Genomic DNA, 22,099 nt, shown 5'->3' on the forward strand with positions numbered 1-22,099 from the left:
AAATGCAAACATATTATACTTAAATGTGGCTGCCTACCTCTCTATCGCTACTTAATTAGCCATTAGTTAGATTAAATATAATTAATTTGTACATAATAAGATATATTAAAAAGAATGTATTATATTCAAAATAACAAAATCGATATAAATAGTAATTAATAATTCTGAATGTACATTTATTTTTAAAGTAAAAACCATTTAATTTTATCATAACTGATATAAAAATGGATAATGGGTAGTACCTAATAATCTTTACACACTCGAATCACCCATCAACTCGATGCATGTTTAATTACATCGCCATCGGACTACAGTTAGGCTTTTGACGCGGTAGACAAACGCATATATCGTGACTCCGTCCAGTAAAGTCGGTTTGTTGATAAAGTCAATTAGTGGTATCGAAGTAGGGGCCTGTATCAGTGATTCAGGCCCACCCTCGTACCAGACCGCCATATCACTGCAAGACCATTGGTCCGGGTGTGCTTAAGGGGAGTGGCTTCGGGCCAATCCATTTTTGTTACGCTTTTTCGTGAGCGAGCGCTCTCTGCTAACTTTATTCTTGGACAGTCGTTTGAAGGCGTTGGTGTATCACAGTTTATTATTTTGTTGTCTTTCTACGTCACGGACTATTATGTAAATTGTGGCGTTAATGGACAGAAGTATATCGTGTTCGCTGTACTCAATTCGTGCTCGATAAGGACTTTCGGAATTCGTTGCTGCTTAATAGGTAGGCGTTGTTTATTTGTTTATATTCTTATTTATGCATTTAGTATTATTATAGTGACAGGTACATCATTAATTGTTTAGCTATAATTTAATGAGTTTTTTTTTTACATTTTACAATGTAATTATTTACAAAAATTTTACAAGGGTAGGAAGTTTTACTTTTTATTTTTAGCTTTGTGTGTGATTTATTTGTATAGGCATTAGGTACTTACAATTAAATTAAAAAAAAAATATTAATAACTTACCCTACTTATATGCTAATTGAAGTTGCTAGTTACAAAGTTCTTCATGTAGAAAATTAAATATTTTTTTTAATACTTGCTATTTATTAAGTTGTTAGAATAAATAATATGTAAGCTAATATTTATAATGTATAGCTTGGTATTATAAAGTAACATTATTTAAACAAATACATATTATGTTAAAATATACGACCTTGTGCTAATAATTTGTTATAAAAATTATAATAACATCTTAATATAATGTTTAGCTGTTTTATAAGTTGGCTGCATTTTAACGCCTCCTGCTGTCTGACTAATTACACACAACAATTAACCATAGAAATAATGTTGTTATTTTGATAGCCTTCAGACTAACATCATTAATCAATGCCTATAACCTCATTTGACGGCTCCCATCATAATTTTTCGTGTAAAAAAGGCATAATGTCTGATATTTCAAAAGACATTTGCATAATTAGGTGAATTTTATTGCTTTATTGAATTAGGGCCGTTGTCAGACTCAAAATTGAAATCAGCGGGGGTCCCTGTGTTGTTAATTTTGTTTATAGCTTGTATTATGGTCAGTTTTAAATGTTATTTCCATATCTCAGCCTCTATAAAAGTTGTTAGACGCATTAAGGACAGACAACAATAGAGTATTTATGTTATTGATCTCGATTTTATGAGTATCACAAATGATATGTTCCATTCGTTCCTTTTTTTTTCGTAACCTTTATAAATGCATGTTTATTATTAAATGTTTATCTAATTTTAATATAGATTTTTTAATTTGCTACGTCGTAAATTATAATTTACATAATTTATTAAAGTTGTGTAGGCGTAGATTTAAATCCAATTTATATAATGAGTTAATTCCAAAGCAGATTTATAAATCATAAATCGATACTTAAATAGTTGTTAAGGATTTCAAAATAAAAAAAGGTAGGATATTTTTTTTTATATTTCAAAGATACTGTTTACCGTCGGTCGTGTATATTTGATATTATTTCTTTTTTTTTGATATTTATTAGACTTTATATTAATGTAGTTAATTTAAGTTTGTTAAAGTTACGAAAATTTATAGACCAGACAAATTAAGATTGTGTATCGTCTATAGAATTACAAATATTATAATTTACCTTGATTTTGCAATTTAATATTTTGAAAGATCTCTTTTAATTAATTTTAACAATCCTTAAATTAACGTATTAATTAAAAGTTTACGATTAGTGAAAGGTTTAAGTTTCGAATATGATTAATTACGTCCGGATGTTATTAAAATAAGCCAGTAACCTACCTCTTTGTATAGGTATATAAATATCATAAACTGCTGTACGCGTATGTAATTTAAAATCATAGATACCTTATATAACCTGTTTTTTTTCTATTATTATTTTACTTTTCCGTCTTTAGATTTATAATTACTCGTCGTACCTCAGATATCTTTATTACCCTTTCAGCCGATCTCACGTCTATATCAATACAATGTTCGTTAAATTGAGTTCTCACATCACAATAGCTTTGGGAAAGAGTGATTTTAACCTATTTTTTATTAAAGGGTTTACCGATCTCAATTTGATTAATACTGCCAGTTTAGATTGCTTCTTTAGTTGACGAACTGGTCTTAATAAAATTTGTAGCATAGGGGGTCCCATTTCGAAGGTTAGGGGTCTTGTTGTATCGGTCGGGACAGAACCCTCGCGATGACTTGCGAATGCGTCCGGAACGCAACCATCATTGTTGATTGTATTAGAGTTAATTAGATCTTAATTAACATTCTAGTTTCTCATTACACGCTACTCGGAGCTACCAGCCGCGTTAACAATACGAAAGTCGATACACGGCCGTACGACTAATATCTTGATAATTTTTTTTCTTTATGATCTCTAATATTAAATAGGGTTTTTTGTTTCACCGCGTTGCGATGGATGAATGGATTTGGGTCGACTTGTGGAGTGTAATTAGTCATTTTAATAACAGGTGTAAGAATCGATGGAGGTTAATATAGAAGCACAATATTACGCTTTACTCCTTTTACGTAAGTAGTGATCTCATAACCCTATAAATGTGTTTATACCTAGATTGACAGTGTTTAATTAAACTTTATTTCTGACTAATCTATTCTTAAAAGTATTTTTATTCTTTATTAGGATACGGTTACTTTTTATCCCGCAGCGACATCACAAATAAAAGCTACTTGTAAACAATACTTAACAAACTTCTTTAAGTTTGCTACGTGAATTCGTTACAACAACATCCTCACATTTTATAGCACTTAATGTTAATCTGACTAGAACAAAAGAATAATTAGTTACACTGAGACAGCTTCAATTCGATTTGCCATTCGAATTGATACCTTCGGCTCATTGTTTAAAGTTCACGAACTTTGTAAACTTGGTAATTGTAGGCGAAAAGTGAAGGGGAACTTTAGATCTTGTGCGGTGGAATTAAGGAATTTATGTGGTTGTTATCAGGTAGCATAGAAATCAGTCAAAGGACGGATGAGTCAGACACTTACACTGCTTATCTCTGACTACGAACAGCCATAATCCGAGACACCATTAACACTTAAAACCGTAACTAATGGACAAAAACGTTTAATCCTCTAATTCTTAGAGACACTGATAAAGAAACTGCAAAATGGAGATTCTCTTTGTATTATTCGATAAGAGGAAAAAATCTCAATAGGTAAGTACATATTTACCTAATTAATTTATTAACTGCAATAGTGCATAATTTAAAAAAAAATAAAAAAAAAGACATATTGAGAGAGTCTTGATCTGTATTATACTTAGAACTTATATTTATAATTGGTCTACGCAGCAGAGACTAAATTATTAATCTAAGATCTATAAGTGTTATATATGTAATTTAAAAATTGTCTGATTCTATGACCATCCCATTAACTTGATGATGGAAGCCGTGGTAATTTTTTTTATACAATATAAAATGGCTAACAAGCTGACAGTCCACTTGATGGAAAGTGGTAACCGTCGCCTATAGACACGAGCAGTATCATGGACATATGTAACTGACAGAGTATACTGTTTCGCCCATGATTACCCCCATTCGTTACCAGTCCTGAGAACTCAGGTGTTATTACTCTATACCCTGTAAATTCACTGCCACATATATTTATTTATTTAACTAATTACTGCACCATAAATAAAAATGTACAATGACAAGTGAATAATTCAAGTGAAATACAGTAACATAAATACCACATATACAATATACGCATAAAGGTACAAAAGGCGGTCTTATGGCTACGTATAATATTTGCCAAATATATCTGAGAGAGTAGCTACATACATCGCTTATCAGTAAATTTGCCCCCTAGCTATGTTGAATTTAAACCTGTACGATAAAAAAAGAAAAGTGGATATTACGTTGATTAAAAAGTTAAATGTCTCTGCATAACATGTAGTACATTTTGAAATTATAAGATGATAGGTACAATAGAAATTCATCAATCTTTCCCATTTGACAACCAAAAAACTTATGTGTTTCATGGCTCTACTATGCTATTATCAGCTTAGAAAAGCATCACAAAAGTCGATGTTTGAGGTTATCAAATCATAAATAATGCAATATTATTTTTAACTTTTAATTAAAATAGAAATAATTAACATATAGATTAATTGATTGCACAAAACCAATCTTCAAGAACAATACAAAAATACCTGTACTTAATTACAAATTAAATTATGTAAAGAAAAAAGTGATAAAACAAAATAAAAAATACAACGACTTTACATAGACATTCATTTGTCCTCGCAGTTAATTAAGTTACAAAAGTAACTCCATTAACAATTATCTTTTGTAAATTGTAAACTGAATATGTAAATCTAATTTGATAATAACTACTTTAAAATATTTATTGAACGTGGCTTACAGAGAATACTATGAATATATTAATATAATATTCCTATAATACGTAATATTACTGTATTTTTCTGATAATAAATATCATTCTATTCTATTATTAAAGTAAAGGAATTCTATTATTATTTAGTAATCTGGTAACAATTAATTGCCTGATGTTATTCTTAAACTTGAGATTAGACTAAATTAAACCTCTGAATTTCTTTACACTCGTTTTTGAATTATTAGTAAGTTATGGTCACTTATTTCATGTTCCAGTGGAAAAAAAAACTATACTATTTTTAAAGCTAATAAAGCCGTTGAATAAAATGAAAGTAACATAGAAATTTTCGACATCTAAGTAGTCCAAATTCTAAACCAACATTTTATGGTCTCCCTTGTACAGTAATAGTTATGGAATCTTTCGACATTGATAAAACTATTTTGAATATTGTAATTCATTCGTTTGAGAGTATTAAAGAACATCATCCCATAAATAATAAAATGAAAAGTGTAAAGTACCACAAAGTCTGAAACTGATAAGGATTTACCTGTATTTTACATTCATATTTCCATCATTCAGTCTTTCTATTTTAACACGTAATTTTTTTTATTGTTTTCAGCCAAGATTATATTTTAAAAAAAACTCCATAAAACAAAATAGTGTGAATGTGATTTTAAATAGTTATTCCAAGACAACCATAATAACTATAAGTAACTGACATAGTAAAATGTGACATAATTCAAACTACAAAAACCACAAAGCTAGTTCTGTTGGTTTACTCCAATACATATTTATAATTTTATTGATATTGCTTATTTGTACAACAATTTTATTGCCGAGTTTAAATACCTTAGCAATAACTGAAACATATGCGTACCAGTCTAATAGGTTTTCATTTCATACATTTAATGAAACTTATAAAACAATATAAATTGTATTGTAGTTGGGTGGCCGCGAGTTAATTTAATATGGTCGGATAGCAAGAGGTAACAAATGTTAGCGCCATTATCCAATGGAATAAGAAGAGAGACGACGACAGGCGCCATGCGTACCGCCACAAATCCTATTATAATAATTTTAATACCTACGCCATGCCATCTAAATGATAAGAAGTGTATGTTATCATCTCAAAGGGGATTATTAGAGCTTTCGTAAATTTTAAATGATGCTGTTAACCATATTGCAGTTGTGTTATAATATATCTAATGCATTCTTGTAAGAAATTGAATTTACCTACGCCGTTGAGAGTTTTACAATTAATTGAATGTTGGACAGATAAACCTTTACATTATTCTTATTTTATTTACAACTTCTTATATTAATACTTCGTTCTATAATGTAAATAGCATTACTTCAGTTGTATTCTTTGTAATAATTATTCGCTTATTTTAAATTGTTCCGTTTAATTACAAATTATACTTAATATAAGGCATATTAAGTAACAATAAATTCTTTATTAAGGTTACTACCAACACATTTATTTCTTTTCTTTTACAAATTGTTATAGTTACAGTTGTAGTTGGGTTTTTCTACATACGACGCAAGACAATGGTTTATGTAGAAAGAATCCAGCCTACTTGCCAACACAGCTAGGATGTAGTAACACTGCTATGTTCAAAATTTACTTAAATTTTATATTACCTTATTAATGTTATATTTTGAAAATACATATAAAATTTCAACAATTCTAACAAGTTGATATGTATATATATATATATATATATATATATATATATATATATATATATATATATATATATATATATATATATATATATATATATATATATATATATATATATATATATATATATATATATATATATATATATATAAATATATATATATTAAATAAAAACTTTTAGGAACCTACTTACAACAATAATTTTCATGATTAATCGAAACAGGTGTTCGTGGAATCTCAATTTTTTTTTTTCATTACAAAAACTGCATTATTCAGAAGTAAATGTATCTTTAAAAATATAAGAACCTACAACTCGATCAACTAGATGTGGTTCCATAAAATTTATATGTGATGGCTCAGGTAAACAACGAGACTAAAACGCGTTGTTACATACATTTTTTATACTAGTCATCCAATGCTGGGCCCCTACCATGTGTGCATTAAATTATTGCGATCTTTGCGTATATTTACGAGCTGGGAATTAATTGAAAACATTATCGTAACAGTCTCCGGTCGCATCGTATTTTAATTGAATAATTATCTATTCATTGATGTTGTAACCATATTCACACATTTCCTATTTATAAATACACCTTTTTTTTAATGAAACATTGCACAGTTCTCTTCCTTTTTTTCTCTTATTTGTTCCAACGTTTTACATGATCAAACCATTATCGTTCAATATCACCATTTATAGTTAAATTCAAAAAAATATTTACTCCATGAGTATTTTATTTATGTGAAACACTTAAAGATTGATTTAAAAATAAAATGCGTATCTATGAAATATGAATGTAATACACTATGTATTATATGTTAATTTATGCCAATATAAATAGAGATTTAATAAAATTAATGATATTCGTAAATTTTAATTTTATTACAATTACATTACAATAAAAGTCGAAAAACAATATAAAAAGATAACTATAAAATTCGTAGTTATAAATAGAAATTATTAAACTGTCATGTATTTGAAATAAAATTTATAAATGAATATATGTGTAATAAATTGTTGCATGCCCGACAGGGTATAACTGTTGATACTGATGTCAAATTCAAAGCAATACTTACTGCTATATGTATGTACACAGTTAGCAATAAAATTCTATTCTATTCTATTCTATTCTATTCTAATACTGGACGAAAAATAATGATCCTACTCTAACAAACGCGGATATCCGAACTTGTATCCTCTTAAATAATTTCTACTCTCTCTCTCTCTTAGAGATCTGAAGATACACACTTTATCTTATTATACAAAATGTTAATAAAACTTATTGATATTGGAAGCACTTATACTACGTGTTTAAAAAATTACATATGGCCTGTGCATATAATAGTGTAATAACTTTCACTCCACATAGACTAGTTCTTTTTATATATCCTACATTTGTTTAAAATGTACAAGTATATTGAATAATGAATTTTTTTTTTATTCTTACAACGTCGGCCAGTTTTTAGTTATTTAAAAGGATAAACAGCCTCTGTAGAAGCGGATTACTTTAAAACATTATTTGTCTATTATGAATATTTTGAATAAAGGGTAACTATTGAGGTTTGTTCCATTGTGCAGTTGCTAATATACACTGCAAACTATTGTAAGTGTATTGAACGGTTTACAATCTTCTGGGAAGAGCGAACTTCAAAGTTCTAAGAAAATTTTAAATTATTAATCACACTTTTATAGACCACGTATAATTGTCAAAGAAACGTCCAAGGCTAATTTAACAACGGCAAAGGCAAACGAACTTAGTACCGCTAACTCGATTACAAAAAATCGTATCTAACAATGTATCGATTACCCGCTCGACAGAGCCAATCAATCGTTAATATTCGAATATTCACAGTAAGGGCGTTGGAGCGTTAAAATCTACTTCTTGGTTGCTTTATTTAATTTGGGCAAATTTTTTACAATTTGCATAGAGGAAACGCTAGACCGTGTCGACTGTTAATTCAGTTTTTGCCGCTGTAATTTGTCGGCCGACGAATTTCTCTTCATTTCTAATACTCTTAAAAAGTTTTTTCAAACGACATTTCGTCTCCACTGACGTAATTTATTTTACACAATCATAAATTTTTTCATGATAATCGTTTTGAATATTCAATTTTTTTTTTATATTGCAACATTTTTAACTAATGTCCATGATAACTAGCAACTATTATGAGTCCATTTCAAATTTATGGATGTAATGAAAAATAGTACAAAAATGTTACACGAATGTGCACGTACATAACATCGTAAATTATGTCTGTGTACATACGAGTACAGATGGCGATTATGTAAATTCTTATGGTCGAACCATAAGAATGTCGAACATAGAATTAATTAGATATTACAATGTAGACAGGAACCTGATAGAAAAATTCTCCAATAAATAAAAGATTAAACAGGATCAATAAAAGTCGTGTTGTGATAATAATTATACTAAACCAACAAATACAGGAACTTCGTTAAAAATATATCATACAGGTAGCATAAAATAGGTACAAATTACGTTCTGCTTTGTTTAATCTCAAAGAAATAATGCTTACTATTTGCCGTGTGGTCTCAGATAAAGAATGAGCTATCCTTCCTTTCTCATCGGTATTGTAAGAGGCGACTAAATGAACTTAATGGTCGAGGAATGTCATCGTGACGAATCCCACAAGAATAAAGCACAACAGTTTCCAGGAAGAATCGCGTGAAGATCGATCTGATAGGATATATTGCTAGCAATGGGACTGTTAGACCTCATTACTAACAATCCTTTCCTCCTAAAAATGTTGTTAAATTATAGAAATATCATCATCAGCCGTTAACTGACCACTGCTGAGCATAGGCCTCCCCCATAAGGTTTTGCCAATAGTTGTCACGCTTGGCAAACGATCTGTAAATGGTTATTATAGAAATGTAACTGGTTATGCTAAATGGTGATTATTGATTCAGAAATTACTTGATCATTTTGTCTACATAGATCTGGTAACTCTGTTAAGTTAATAGAAAATTTCACTCTTATAGGAACTTGTGGTTACCGGCGCGTGGGGCAGATGCTCGCGCAGGTGCCGTCACGGCTCACAGCCGAAGATACAGTCGCCACTATTGGCTGAACGAATCTATAATCGTAGCTGAAACACGATACTCGCACATGATTGCACACAAAATTTGCAAAGATATTAAAGTGGGTAGAAGATAGAAGTTGTTTCTTTTTTCTATTTGTAATAGCTATATTCCACCAAATAGGCGACATGCTGAAAAAGGGCTTTATTAAAAGAACCCATAACCGACGAACGTATATGAAAAGATTGATGAATGTGGAAGAAGCGTGAGAGGTTTGTTTGAATCGAAGTATTTAGCGTTCCCTTGTTTCTGCTTACCCTAATGGAAGACAGGCGTGACAGATAAGTATGTATATATTGTAATAGCTAACAATTTGTTTGAGAAGAGCTGCTTCTTATGAGATGGCGATGGAGATAATAGAGGCGAGATCATGAGTATTATGGAAAAACTGCACCTACTATATCTTATTTACCGTCATTCCTGTATACTAATTAAGTGTTCCTCACCTAGAAATTCAGTATTTTCATTATTATATCTTATTTATTATAAAAAATAACTGCTAATTAGCTGCAGTTGGGATCGGAAAATCAGTGATATATTTCTAAATTGGTTTTTTGGTAGATTCTGAGGAAATACAGGATTCAGTACTCTGAAGTTAGATAAAAACTGTTTCTATCTTATATCATATCTCTTAGTAGGTCTTAAATACTTATAACTCTGAGAGTAGTTTATTTAATTTATTTTACGGTTTTAGAACACTAAAATAATGTAAACCAAAAAAGACTGAAGGAAAAGAAAAGAAGTATAATAAAAGGAAAATTGTAACTTATACCAGAAAATATACAATTTTACCTTTTTTTTTTATGCAACCTAGAATGGCAAACAAGCTGACGGCCCACCTGATGGAAAGTGGTAACCGTCGCCTATAGACATGAGCAGTGCCATAGACATAACAGAGTATACTGTTTCGCCCATGATGCCCATGCGTTGCCATTCCTGAGGACTAAGGTGTTATTCCTCTGTACCCTGTAAATTCACGCCATATCCCACCCTTCAAACTGAAACACAGCCATGCAAACACAACTGCTTCACGGTAGAAACACGAATGGGACAGAGGTACCCAAGCAATCGACTTTTGTACAAAGTCTCCCTCTGGAATCTACGAAATCTGTTTCAATATTACAGTCACTGTTTTTTACCGCTATTAAATAATTACCTAACTATGTACTAGTTTAATAAATTTACCGTGTAATCAACTCTTAAATGTAATTAAACACTTGTTTAATTAGATCTCGTTTGCAAACTGAATAACCGTATTTCGTTGCGCAATTCAAAGTTGATAGCTGAATTAAAGCATTTAATTAGTTTGATGCTAGAAAATGGTTCATATATTTATTTATGTTATTGTTTCACTTTCATTCATTTCGATAGTAACATAAATTAAGATTTTTTTCCACAAAAAAAAACCTGATTTCAACCACAATTAAATTAATATGAAACCAATAAAATAAAATCTTTTTCATCGAAACAAAAATTATCAAAATATGTTTAAAAATTGAAAATATCTCATAACATAATTTTTTTAATACAAGTATTGCTTAAAAATATGGATTTGCTTATTCATTGATAAAGTTTATGCACCTATATTTTTTACCAAAAGGATGCTTTATTCAAATCATATTACTTTACATAATGCGAGTTCTATATATATGCGAGAATAACGTTTCTGCGTCTTTGATATTTCAAATTACATATTTGTCGTATTGGAATAAGTATTGTGAATAGGACAAATTAATAAATTAGCCTCAAACAAAACCATCAGATTATATAGATTGTTTCCATTTAAATGTTTCACACAAAATAGGTCAAATTTGTATCCATGTATGCGTAAATGTGGTTATCAGTAGGTATGTATAATTAATACTAAGTATGTGTATGGGAGAAAATACTTGTTACACTTAAGATAGTGCATTTTTTTTAACTGAAAATCAACCTATCAATTTCCTATACAATCACCTAGTAATATTTTTAAAGACCACTCTACTGAGCTTACTACTTCTTCTCTTTTACTCGTTTCCTTTTTTGTATGGATATTTTCAACCCAGATATTTTACTTTTTCGTAAAATTTCTCAAACATTTTCTTACATACAAACCTTGTAAGGAAATATTACAGATACAACAAAAATCAGTAACAATATAAGTGCATACATTCTGAAGATATACGCTTGCATGTGTTCGGCAATTAATTTTTATTTTCATAAATTACGTTTATATTTTTAATTATACCTAACTAGTATTATAAGGTTTTTATAATTATTCTAAGCACAAGATTAAATTAATTGAGAATAATCAATACGCGGAAAGAACTGATTGCAAACTCAGAGGAATATACAAAAAGCCATGTAATTAATATTTTTACTAATCTCGTTTTACAAACGCCATAAACAATTAGCAATAATTATTAGAAACAGGTAATTAAACCTTTAGCGAAATCGCATAAAACAGTTTGCATTATACAATGTGTTTACCTCCCACGTTGTAAATTCTGAGAATATAGAAAAGTAACAGGTTATGAAAGAGAAAATGCTTTTTACGACGACTGTGATTAAACAAAAGATGTAAATGCAATGTTTTACGTATTTGTACTTGGTCACCGTTTGTATGCATTAGTTTGTTTATATTTTATGATGTAAGCAGAATGTATTTAATTCATTTTTCCTTTGAATTTTGCAAATTCCTATGGATAAAATACTGCGTGTACTTGAGAATCGTTGTGTCATTATAATAGCTGTTTCTTGCAAATAAGAATTTTAATGGAGCGATTGATTTATTCAGAAAGATTTACATATAAGGTCATAAAATAAATAAAAAATATTTTATTTATAATTGACACTTGATTTGGTTTAAAATATATTTGATTAAATTGATAATATAAAGTTATTTATCATGAGACAAACTGTATGCATTCCTGTTATTTTTGTGGTTTAAAAAAACATCTTATATACAATACACCCTTTTGAACACCCAGTATTTTTTTTTCTGTTTTTATAGTCGAGTAAAATTATGTAATACTCATTACGTTACACAGACCTACAATTACCTGCAATTATCAATGAAAAAGTCACTACAAACATTGTAACAGCTTAGTTTAGGGATCATGATAATTAAAAAAGAAATGTATTCCTTACTCTTCTCGTGCAAAATGTCGACATTAATGATCACAATTTGATCCCATTACGAACAATTATATAAGGCAAAGAAACATAGGAACATCTTTATTACAAACATTGAATTGGTCGTAAAATTGTATTGGCTGCTCCAGTCAAATGCATATAAAATCAGCGAAGTGTGACGAACGTAGATATAAAAAAAGTCTAGATTCACATTCACGTGCTAAGATTGCGCTCTAAAATAACCCGAATTATAATTAAAGATTGTGTACAAAAAAAAAAAATTTCAATTGTGACAAAACTAGTAGTTTTGATCTAAAAACTAAACTACTGAATCGATTTTGATAAAATTTCAATGGGACCAAACGGTAAGTATATCCTTTCAGATAAAAAAAATCCAAATCGGTTTAGAATTGATGAAGTTATGAGGTAAGAAACATAAAAAAAAACAACCGAATTGAGACCCTCTTTCTTTTTGAAGTCGATTGAAAATTAAAAATAATTAAGTAGTTATCACAAAATGAGCCGAGTTCATTATTTGCAGTATAATAAATAATATGAAAATACGCATCCGGTCGTCATATTACTACAAAATGTTTAAAAATATTTCGACACATTTAGCTATGGTTAAAATAGTGTGCATAAAATGCTTCAATATAAGTGCTCTATTTTCAGTGTCGTTTTTAATCTCAGACTGGGTATCTTGATATATGTATATCAATGGCCACTGAGTATACTGTAACTTCAATAGATATTCATTCAAGACTTTTGAAATATTTTTATCTTTTTTATTTCTTAGATATGTTATTATTGAGACCAATATAAATTCTAAACAAAATATGAAATTTTACACGTAGTAGATAATTCACTCATAAATTTTTACTACCTACGAATTTTAGCTAAAAAAAAAGCAAATTTCGTTTATTTTCTATTATCCACAGCATCTAGTAAATGTTTATTTGTGAAAATAAATATTTGCATATTACATTTAGATGCGGAACACGATAGGCATAATGGGCATTATTGCTTGACGCTTGACTGCCAAAGGGGCTTTGCCCTATCGTACCACGAGTCATAAAATTGTAAGTTTTAATAAAATATCGATAAGAAAGGTACCTATTATAATGAATTTTGTAATTAGCACTAAAATGTTGTTTAACGTAGGTACGGCCACTAGATTATACTGAGTACTAAATTATAAAAATAGTTTCTATCATGACTTTTCCCCATAAATAATCATTTTATGTCCTTTTTAAGGAAGTGAAGTGAAGTAAAAAGTTAATAAACTTACAAAAAAAAAAACAATAAACCTTTATTTCTTTTGTTTCAGATAAAAAAAAAACTAAATTCATAATTAGAATTGTTTCATTCTAAAAAAAACTATTTAAAAATGGGAGTTTCTGATCCTGGGTCGTCGACAACTCCAGATCTTCCGCCGCTTGAACCTGAACGTCCGGGCTCCGGCAGCGGATTTGATGATGAAGATATCCCTCGGAGGAAACAGAGGCGGTACAGAACGACCTTCACCAGTTACCAACTCGATGAGCTTGAGAAGTCCTTCGGGAGAACTCATTATCCTGACGTTTTCACTAGGTAAGTTTTTTGTTAAATACTATATTTTACAGCCGTAATTTGGTCCGCGCGTTTACTGACAGAGATAAAAATACTTATGTCCTTCTCTATCTCATATAGAACGTGTATACCAAATTTCATAGTGATTTACTAAGTCGTTAAGGCGATAAGAGGTAAAAACTCACTCGCTTTTATAATAATAGTAAGATTTTTATTAGCACAAATGTAGGGTACTTATTTGTATAGTAAATAAAAACTAAAATAAATAGAAACTTTATTATTTAATAGATATAATAAAAATATAAAAGTAAATGCAATAAAAACAAAACAACTGGGTATGCACAATATTATACCTGGTTAAAGAATTTACTATATTTTGAGATCATAACTTTATTTCATTCGTCAAATTATTACCTATATATAATTGTTTGTTAGAATTTTAATAAAACATATTAATTATTAACTGTATCCTGTGGCTTCTCTTACGTGAATCACTACATAAAGTATTTTATGTCCTATGTTAGTATATAACCTACTCTATGTACCAAATTTCATTCGTTAAATTCAGTTTTATTTAGTAATTTTTGCGTAAAAGTGTGATAAACATTTTTCTATCCATCCATTTATAATATTAAAAAGATAGGATACCCATTACTAAATTGAATTTAAATAAAAATAATTATAATGTTATTTCTTTGTTACAGAGAAGAACTTGCACTGAAAATTGGTTTGACAGAAGCCAGAATACAGGTGAGTGTCCTTTGTATTTTTTTTTATGCAACATACAATGACAAACAAGGTGACAGACTACCAGATGGAAAGAGATAATATATCCCTATAGACATGAACAGTACCGTGGACATAACAATACAGAAATATTAAAACAAAAAATAAACTGTGTCGTCCGTGATACCTTTCATACGTTGGCAGTACTGATACCTAAAGTGTTGTACACCGGTAGCCTGTAATTTCACTGTCATATCCCACCCCTGAAACCAAAGATAACAATATTCCATAAATTTAAAGGATATTTAATTTTTTTTTTCATTACCAGAATGATATTTTAAAATTATTAATAAAAATTAGCTTACTATAGATAAAGCAATATTCTTAGACGTGACAATATTAAGTGTATGTACTTAAGTACATTTAGATCATCCCTTAGATAAACGAATATATCAAACGAACGAGACATCAAACATTACCGTCTTATTTTACATCATTCGTACGGTAGCGAAAACGTATCTATTGATACGAGTAGATTAGTTTGCCACATGTCTAGCGGACTGCGGCATGTTGTACTCTATTCTAGTAAATGGAAGTGATGACGAACGGATAGATAGATTGATAGTGATCTGTTCGATTGTACACGTCTTTAATTTTTTTTGTAATAATTACTTTGGAATATGCATGTACATCCCTTTTGCATGTACACATCGTCTGACGTGTACATGCAAAGCACATGCATATAATTTCTTTTATATTTAGATGTTTTCTTATGATTGGACTAATTTATACACCGAAGATATATATGCCATTCGTCGACTTAAAAGCCTGGGCCTATTATGGACTTAATTAAGTGATATTTTGTCCACGAATGCTATATAGGAGTAGTCCATTTGATTACTGAGTATAAAAATATTAGCTGTGGCTCACCAGCAATAAGTAGTTATCCTCTTTATGTAGAAATTTGAAAAAATAATTTCTATGCGGATGTTTGCATTATAAAATAAACCTATGCTCCTAATTTTAACTTAGACTTCATAATTTCGACTGTGTGTTTAGAAATCAATCGGTACAAATGATTTGATAAGTATAGATTAAGAACATCAGCTGGCAATTAATTGTGACATATTATCATTAAATGGATTTGTCAAATTGTGAAGGTATGAACTCGATAGAATAGGTATAGTTTATTTATATAAAAAAAAATACATATTTAAGACTGGTAATAACCAGTCTTAAATAATTCTAATGAAATATCATTAGAATTATTTTGTTTAATTCCACTACCTATACATTAGTATGTGTATAATAAGCAATATTTTCATATAACATGTTTTAGTTTAGTGACCATTAAATAAGTATTTTACTGAACTAGATAACTAGATATTATCTTACAGAAGTCAAATATATATATATATATATATATATATATATATATATATATATATATATATATATATATATATATATATATATATATATATATATATATATATATCCATATTATTACAATTTGTGGAATAGTGGTGGTGTAGTAATAGTGGTGGTCAATCCTCGATTGTTGGCAGTCACACACATACTAAGTGATGGTAGCTTAATAAATCACTTGTCATTGTCTATGTAAAACTATTACACTATTAATAATAATATAAATATCTTAGCCACTCTCCACTAATTTTAAATACACACTTGACACCATGTTATAGGTGTTATTGAAACGACGATCGCATGATGATCGAGTGATTTATTAAACTACCATCACCTAATATATATACAATTTTATATTAATATACCCACAACAAACGATAGCGGAATTAAACAAAATAATTATAATCAAGTAACTAATGATATGGACTTCTGCAAGATAACACTTAGTTCAGTAAAATATCTAATTAATTGTTACTATACTACAATATGTATATGTGTAGGTATATACAAAAAATTGTTTATTAAAAATACCATAGTAATTTCACGATAATGATCTAAAAACGAACGAAAGTGACGCGGCCGGTGCGGCGCGGCGCGGCGTTCGGATCTTAATTTCGACGGTACGAATAAACACAGGAAACTTATTAAATGCCAGGAAATAACTTTTTTATACTGTACACGTTACAACCAATAGCCTGGTCTATTACTACGTTAATAGACAGCCACGGAATGTGTTAATAATAAGTGTCCCACAGCGTCGTGCGCCGAGGTAAGATGTCCGGACACCGCGGGGGAGCGTGCGCGCGACATTTTACTGCTCGCTCGCGAACACACTATACATTGTTCGGTTATAAAGTTATCATATTACATATTTATTGATTGATGTAAATTCTTAGCTACCTTTCTATATAACTACTAGTTTCTACCAGCGACTTGGTCCGCAAGCTGACGGCCCACCTGATGGAAAGTGGTAACCGTCGTCTATAGACATAAGCAGTACCATGGACTTAATAGAGCACTATTTCGCCCATGCGTTGCCATTCCTGAGGTTATTCCTCTGTACCCTGTAAATTCAGTGCCATATCCACCCTTCAAAGCGAAACACAGCTATGCAAACACAAAACTTTGTAAAAAAGTCGATTGCTTGGGTACCTCTGTCCCATTCGTGTTTCTACCGTGAAGCAGTTATGTTTGTATAGCTGTGTTTCGGTTTGAAGGATGGGATATGGCGTGAATTTACAGGGTACAGAGGAATAACACCTGAGTCCTCAGGAATGGCAACGCATGGGGGGTATCATGGGCGAAACAGTATACTCTATTATGTCCATGGTAAGGCTCATGTCTATAGGCGACGGTTACCACTTTCCATCAGGTGGGCCGTTAGCTTGTTTGCCATCCTAAGTTGTATAAAAAAAACTGTTTTACGGTTGAAACACGAATGCGACAGAGGTATCCAAGCAAACGACTTTTGTACAAAATAATAATAATGAATAATAATAATAGTGTATTTTATAATGTTAACGGTTACCACTTTCCATCAAGTGGCCCGTCAGCTTATTCGCCATTTTAAGTTAAAAAAAGTTTTACACGTTTAATATAATTTCTACAAAATAAAAGCACATTGACTATCTCTAGCAGTGTTGTTGTATTTAAAAGGATTATAATTAAGTGTCTCCTTTAATAGTATGTTAGTAATGGCTATAAAACTCTAAACTTTACGACATCGTCGCATGTTGCCATAAGTTGTCAATATAATTAATTACATAATATCAATGTAACGCCACACGACGGCAATTTGCTGTCTCCAAATTGATGTATTTATAATGGAGATTATTTTCATTTATTTTTAAATATATAGATGAACCATAACTGTATATATTTATACATAAGTATATATAAGTACTTTATATTATTCTCAATTTTGTGTATAATATATGTCATGTATGTGTAAGTATATTTGTTATTTATGTGTATATATATATATATGTAATTTAAGTATGTATATCAATAATTACTAGTACCGCATTCGAGTATTCTGACACTTACTGGTTGACTGGGAGAGAATGGTTTTAACATTAAGTCCGCCATGTAAACATATTTGTACTAATGAATAAATAAATAAATATATATATTGTATATATTACTCTTTGTCTAACCTGTAAGAGAACGTGAAAATATCTATACTACTTATAAGTAATTATAGACAAATATTAATCTAAATCTGAACACTACTTTATGAAAAAATTACACTAACTTTCGTTTATTAACCTATGCCTCATAAATAATAATCTTTCTTATATAATATTTCTTTCTTTACTTTCTATTACATTTATAATTTAAAGTTGAAACCTCCACTTTCTGCTTTCGAACTCAAATAACAAACACTCATTAATTTTGACATTTGGTACACATCTTTTTCAGCAATATAGTTAGACTATATAGTTTGATAGTAAAATAACTTATTGATGGCTATTTGTAACTATCATGTATTTATTGTCGTCATATAGCCATGTACAGTATTCTCATTAATAAAACGAATCTAAGGTCGTCTCATTTACCAAAATGCGCCAAAGATGCAAGTGGTTATATGTTTTTTTTTTATGCAACTTATAATGCAAACAAGCTGACGGCCCACTTGTTAGAAAGTGGTAACGTCTGTAGGTATATATACATACATACAAATTTATTTACATATACCTTTCGGCAGTCTTATAAAAATAAACGAATTAAAGAGATTTATATTAATATTTAACGACACGATGACAGTTTAAAATATATAGAAGAGTTGTACATCCAATTTAGCCACATCTCGGTTTTTAATGAAAGAGGCCGTTATTCAGGTATTCAGTGATTAAGTGATCATTAAGGTGTCGTTAAGCCAATACGGTCATGCGCAGGAGTGCTATTCTCAACATGTCATATATGGTATCTTGATTTTGCACTGTGTCCATAATTTCTGTACGCAACATTGCAAATTAATCGTTTTAATTAAACACAATTGTATTTTTATTATGTCCTTTAATTTTTTTTTTTTTACTACTAAACTAGAAGTCTAGCGTAGGGACGAACTAATGTTAAAAATTACCGCAACAATTCCGCATACAATAGGCTCAATTCTGAGTTGATGCCATATCTCTAAACTTCATTACCTTATATTTTAATTTGATAGTTTCGCATCAATACTGTTTTACAGACTTCTTGTATCAGCTGTTATCTGTCTACTGTTGAACATAAGCCCCCCCACAAGGGTGTGTTTTGCCAGTAGTTGCCATGCTTAGCAGGCGGGTTGGCAACCGCAATTTGGTTTTTGATGATTAAGATGGACGCTACTGCCCATCCCTCCACCATAAGTTCCCTTAGTACCCTCTTACGACACCCACGGGAAAGAAAGGGGTGGCCTATTCTATACCGGAACCTATACGGCTCTGTTTTATAGACGACTATAAACAAAATGTATAATATTTTTTATTTAAATCTCTTAAAAATTTTGTTCATATTGGTCTGAATCATAAAGATTTGGCTGTAATATCAATTTGAAATTTTATTTTAGAGATCAATTAGATATAGCATCAGTGAATCTAAACAAATTCCTATTGTCTGCAGGTGTGGTTCCAAAATCGGCGCGCAAAATGGCGGAAACAAGAAAAAGTTGGACCTCATGCACACCCGTACAGCGGGTACTTGGGTAGCGGTCAGCCTCTACCCACTTCCGCTACCCTACCCGCCCCACCTCATCCACTCTCACAATTAGGATTCGGTCTTAGAAAACCGTTTGACACCGCCTTGGCATCTTTTAGGTAAGTTTTGACGAAGAAAATATTTCATTTCTTTTTTTATACCATTGAGGTGGCAAATGAAGCATGCAGCAAGCAGCATATGAACGCCTACAATACCAGAGGCATTACACACGCATACCAGAGGCATTACACACGCGTTATCGACTCTGAAGAAATCTCTGCATCCCTTTTTTGAAGAACCCAATGCCGTAGTCCTTTGAAAAAACCTTAACAAGGAGCTCATTCCATAACCTGAGCATTCGTGAGAGGAAATATCTTTGAAACTGCGCTGTTCGCGACCATCTAGGTTCTAAGGTATGGGGTTTTTTCCATAATAGTCCCGTTACTGAGATTGGTTACTTGGACATTAGTTTTGTTTTCTCAGTCAGTTCTCATAATATCTTAAGTATGAGGAGTAAAGACATGTTATAATTCTTTTAGCGCAAAGAGTATACAAATCTATAATATTTTAATAAAGCAAAGGGTTTATTTTTATGAACGCATTATTTTTGGCACTAGCGGTTGTTTTTAAATTTTTTTTTTAATTTGATAGCTCATTTCTTTAAAGATAATATTGGGTATTTCATCATGATATGAACACAAGTTTAACTATAGGGTACAGCTAGTTATAGATAGGTACATATAGGATCCCTAAAAAGAAAAACTCAAAATAATATAACCCATATGCTAAAACTCATAAATATTAATATATCCTTCTATAGTGAGATACTGTCCCCAAAAGTGGAACTTTAATAGGTTATTTTGAAAATTATGCCTTATTCCGACAAACTCTATAATTATATTTGTTAATTAATAATTTATAACCATAAATACATTAAAAAATGAGTTTGTTCATCAATTTTACTAATAATATTATTTTATCCCACAGGTACCCCAACAACCCTTTATTTGGAGCCCAGTATTTACCTCCACTATCGCGTCCGCCTCTATTCGGCGCACCGCTTTACGCTACATCGCCCGCGCATTTTCATTCGCTGTTCGCTAATCTGACCATGCCCGAACCTCCGCGGCTGTCCCCCGAGCGGTCCCAATTATCGCCCGAGGTATCCCGGTCACCAGCCCCGTCCATCTCTCCACCAATATCCCCTGGAAGTGAGACGTTACCACCACAAATGGAGGACGTTAGGAGTTCCAGCATCGCGGCTTTAAGAATGGCGGCGCGGGAACATGAAATAAGACTGGAATTATTAAGACAAAGGGCTGATTTAATTTGTTGATATCAAATATCATAAATGTAAAATGTACAATAATATCAATTTAATTTTTACATATTTTTAATATTATATACTACTTATCTATGACTTTATTTTGTAGTTTTTTTTTAACTGTGTATTGTGATGTAAATATGGATTGTTTATATTGAAGATAATTTTAATTTATATTCAACAAGTTTTTTTATTACTTTCTTATCATTTGTATCATAAAATCAATATTCTTAACGGATTATATTTCTTGTATAATAATAATTAAATGTCTACAAGATCGTCATCAGAGGCCTATTAATAATAAAGAAAAAATAATATTGTACAGACAGACATTAATAAATCTTTTTAAGATTTTGTACCTATTATTGCCTATCTCATTATTCCGTCCTATTCAATTAAAATGTACGTTGTAAATATTTCTTAATTAAATATTATTGGAAGGAGAAGTTGTTTTATTCCTATTCTTTATAAAATAACACAAAGTCTAAGCACTATTCACAAAGATCGGAGTTAATGGTTTCCAAAGTCTGGGCCATTCAAAATCAATATCTAGTCTGATTAGTATCATCATTTCGAAAAAGTGATTGCTTGGGTACCTCTGTCCCATTCGTGTTTCAACAGTGAAGCAGTTGTGTTTGCATGGCTGTGTTTCGGTTTGAAG

General features: G+C 30.5%; 1 protein-coding gene across 1 annotated transcript; it reads left to right on the top strand.

Annotated features, from left to right (window-relative positions):
• The first annotated feature begins 574 nt into the window (after positions 1 to 574).
• Positions 575 to 21,842, top strand: LOC113515802 (homeobox protein aristaless-like). The gene is made up of 5 exons (XM_031907929.2): positions 575 to 727; positions 14,041 to 14,303; positions 14,987 to 15,032; positions 20,040 to 20,233; positions 21,102 to 21,842. Exons 2-5 carry the CDS (start codon positions 14,101 to 14,103, stop codon positions 21,448 to 21,450), a joined length of 792 nt encoding a protein of 263 aa, XP_031763789.2. The 5' UTR covers positions 575 to 727; positions 14,041 to 14,100; the 3' UTR covers positions 21,451 to 21,842.
• The last annotated feature ends 257 nt before the right edge of the window (positions 21,843 to 22,099 follow it).

This window comes from Galleria mellonella, unplaced genomic scaffold (assembly GCF_026898425.1).
Source record: "Galleria mellonella isolate WM207_F2 unplaced genomic scaffold, CSIRO_AGI_GalMel_v1 utg83, whole genome shotgun sequence".
Taxonomy (NCBI): domain Eukaryota; kingdom Metazoa; phylum Arthropoda; class Insecta; order Lepidoptera; family Pyralidae; genus Galleria; species Galleria mellonella.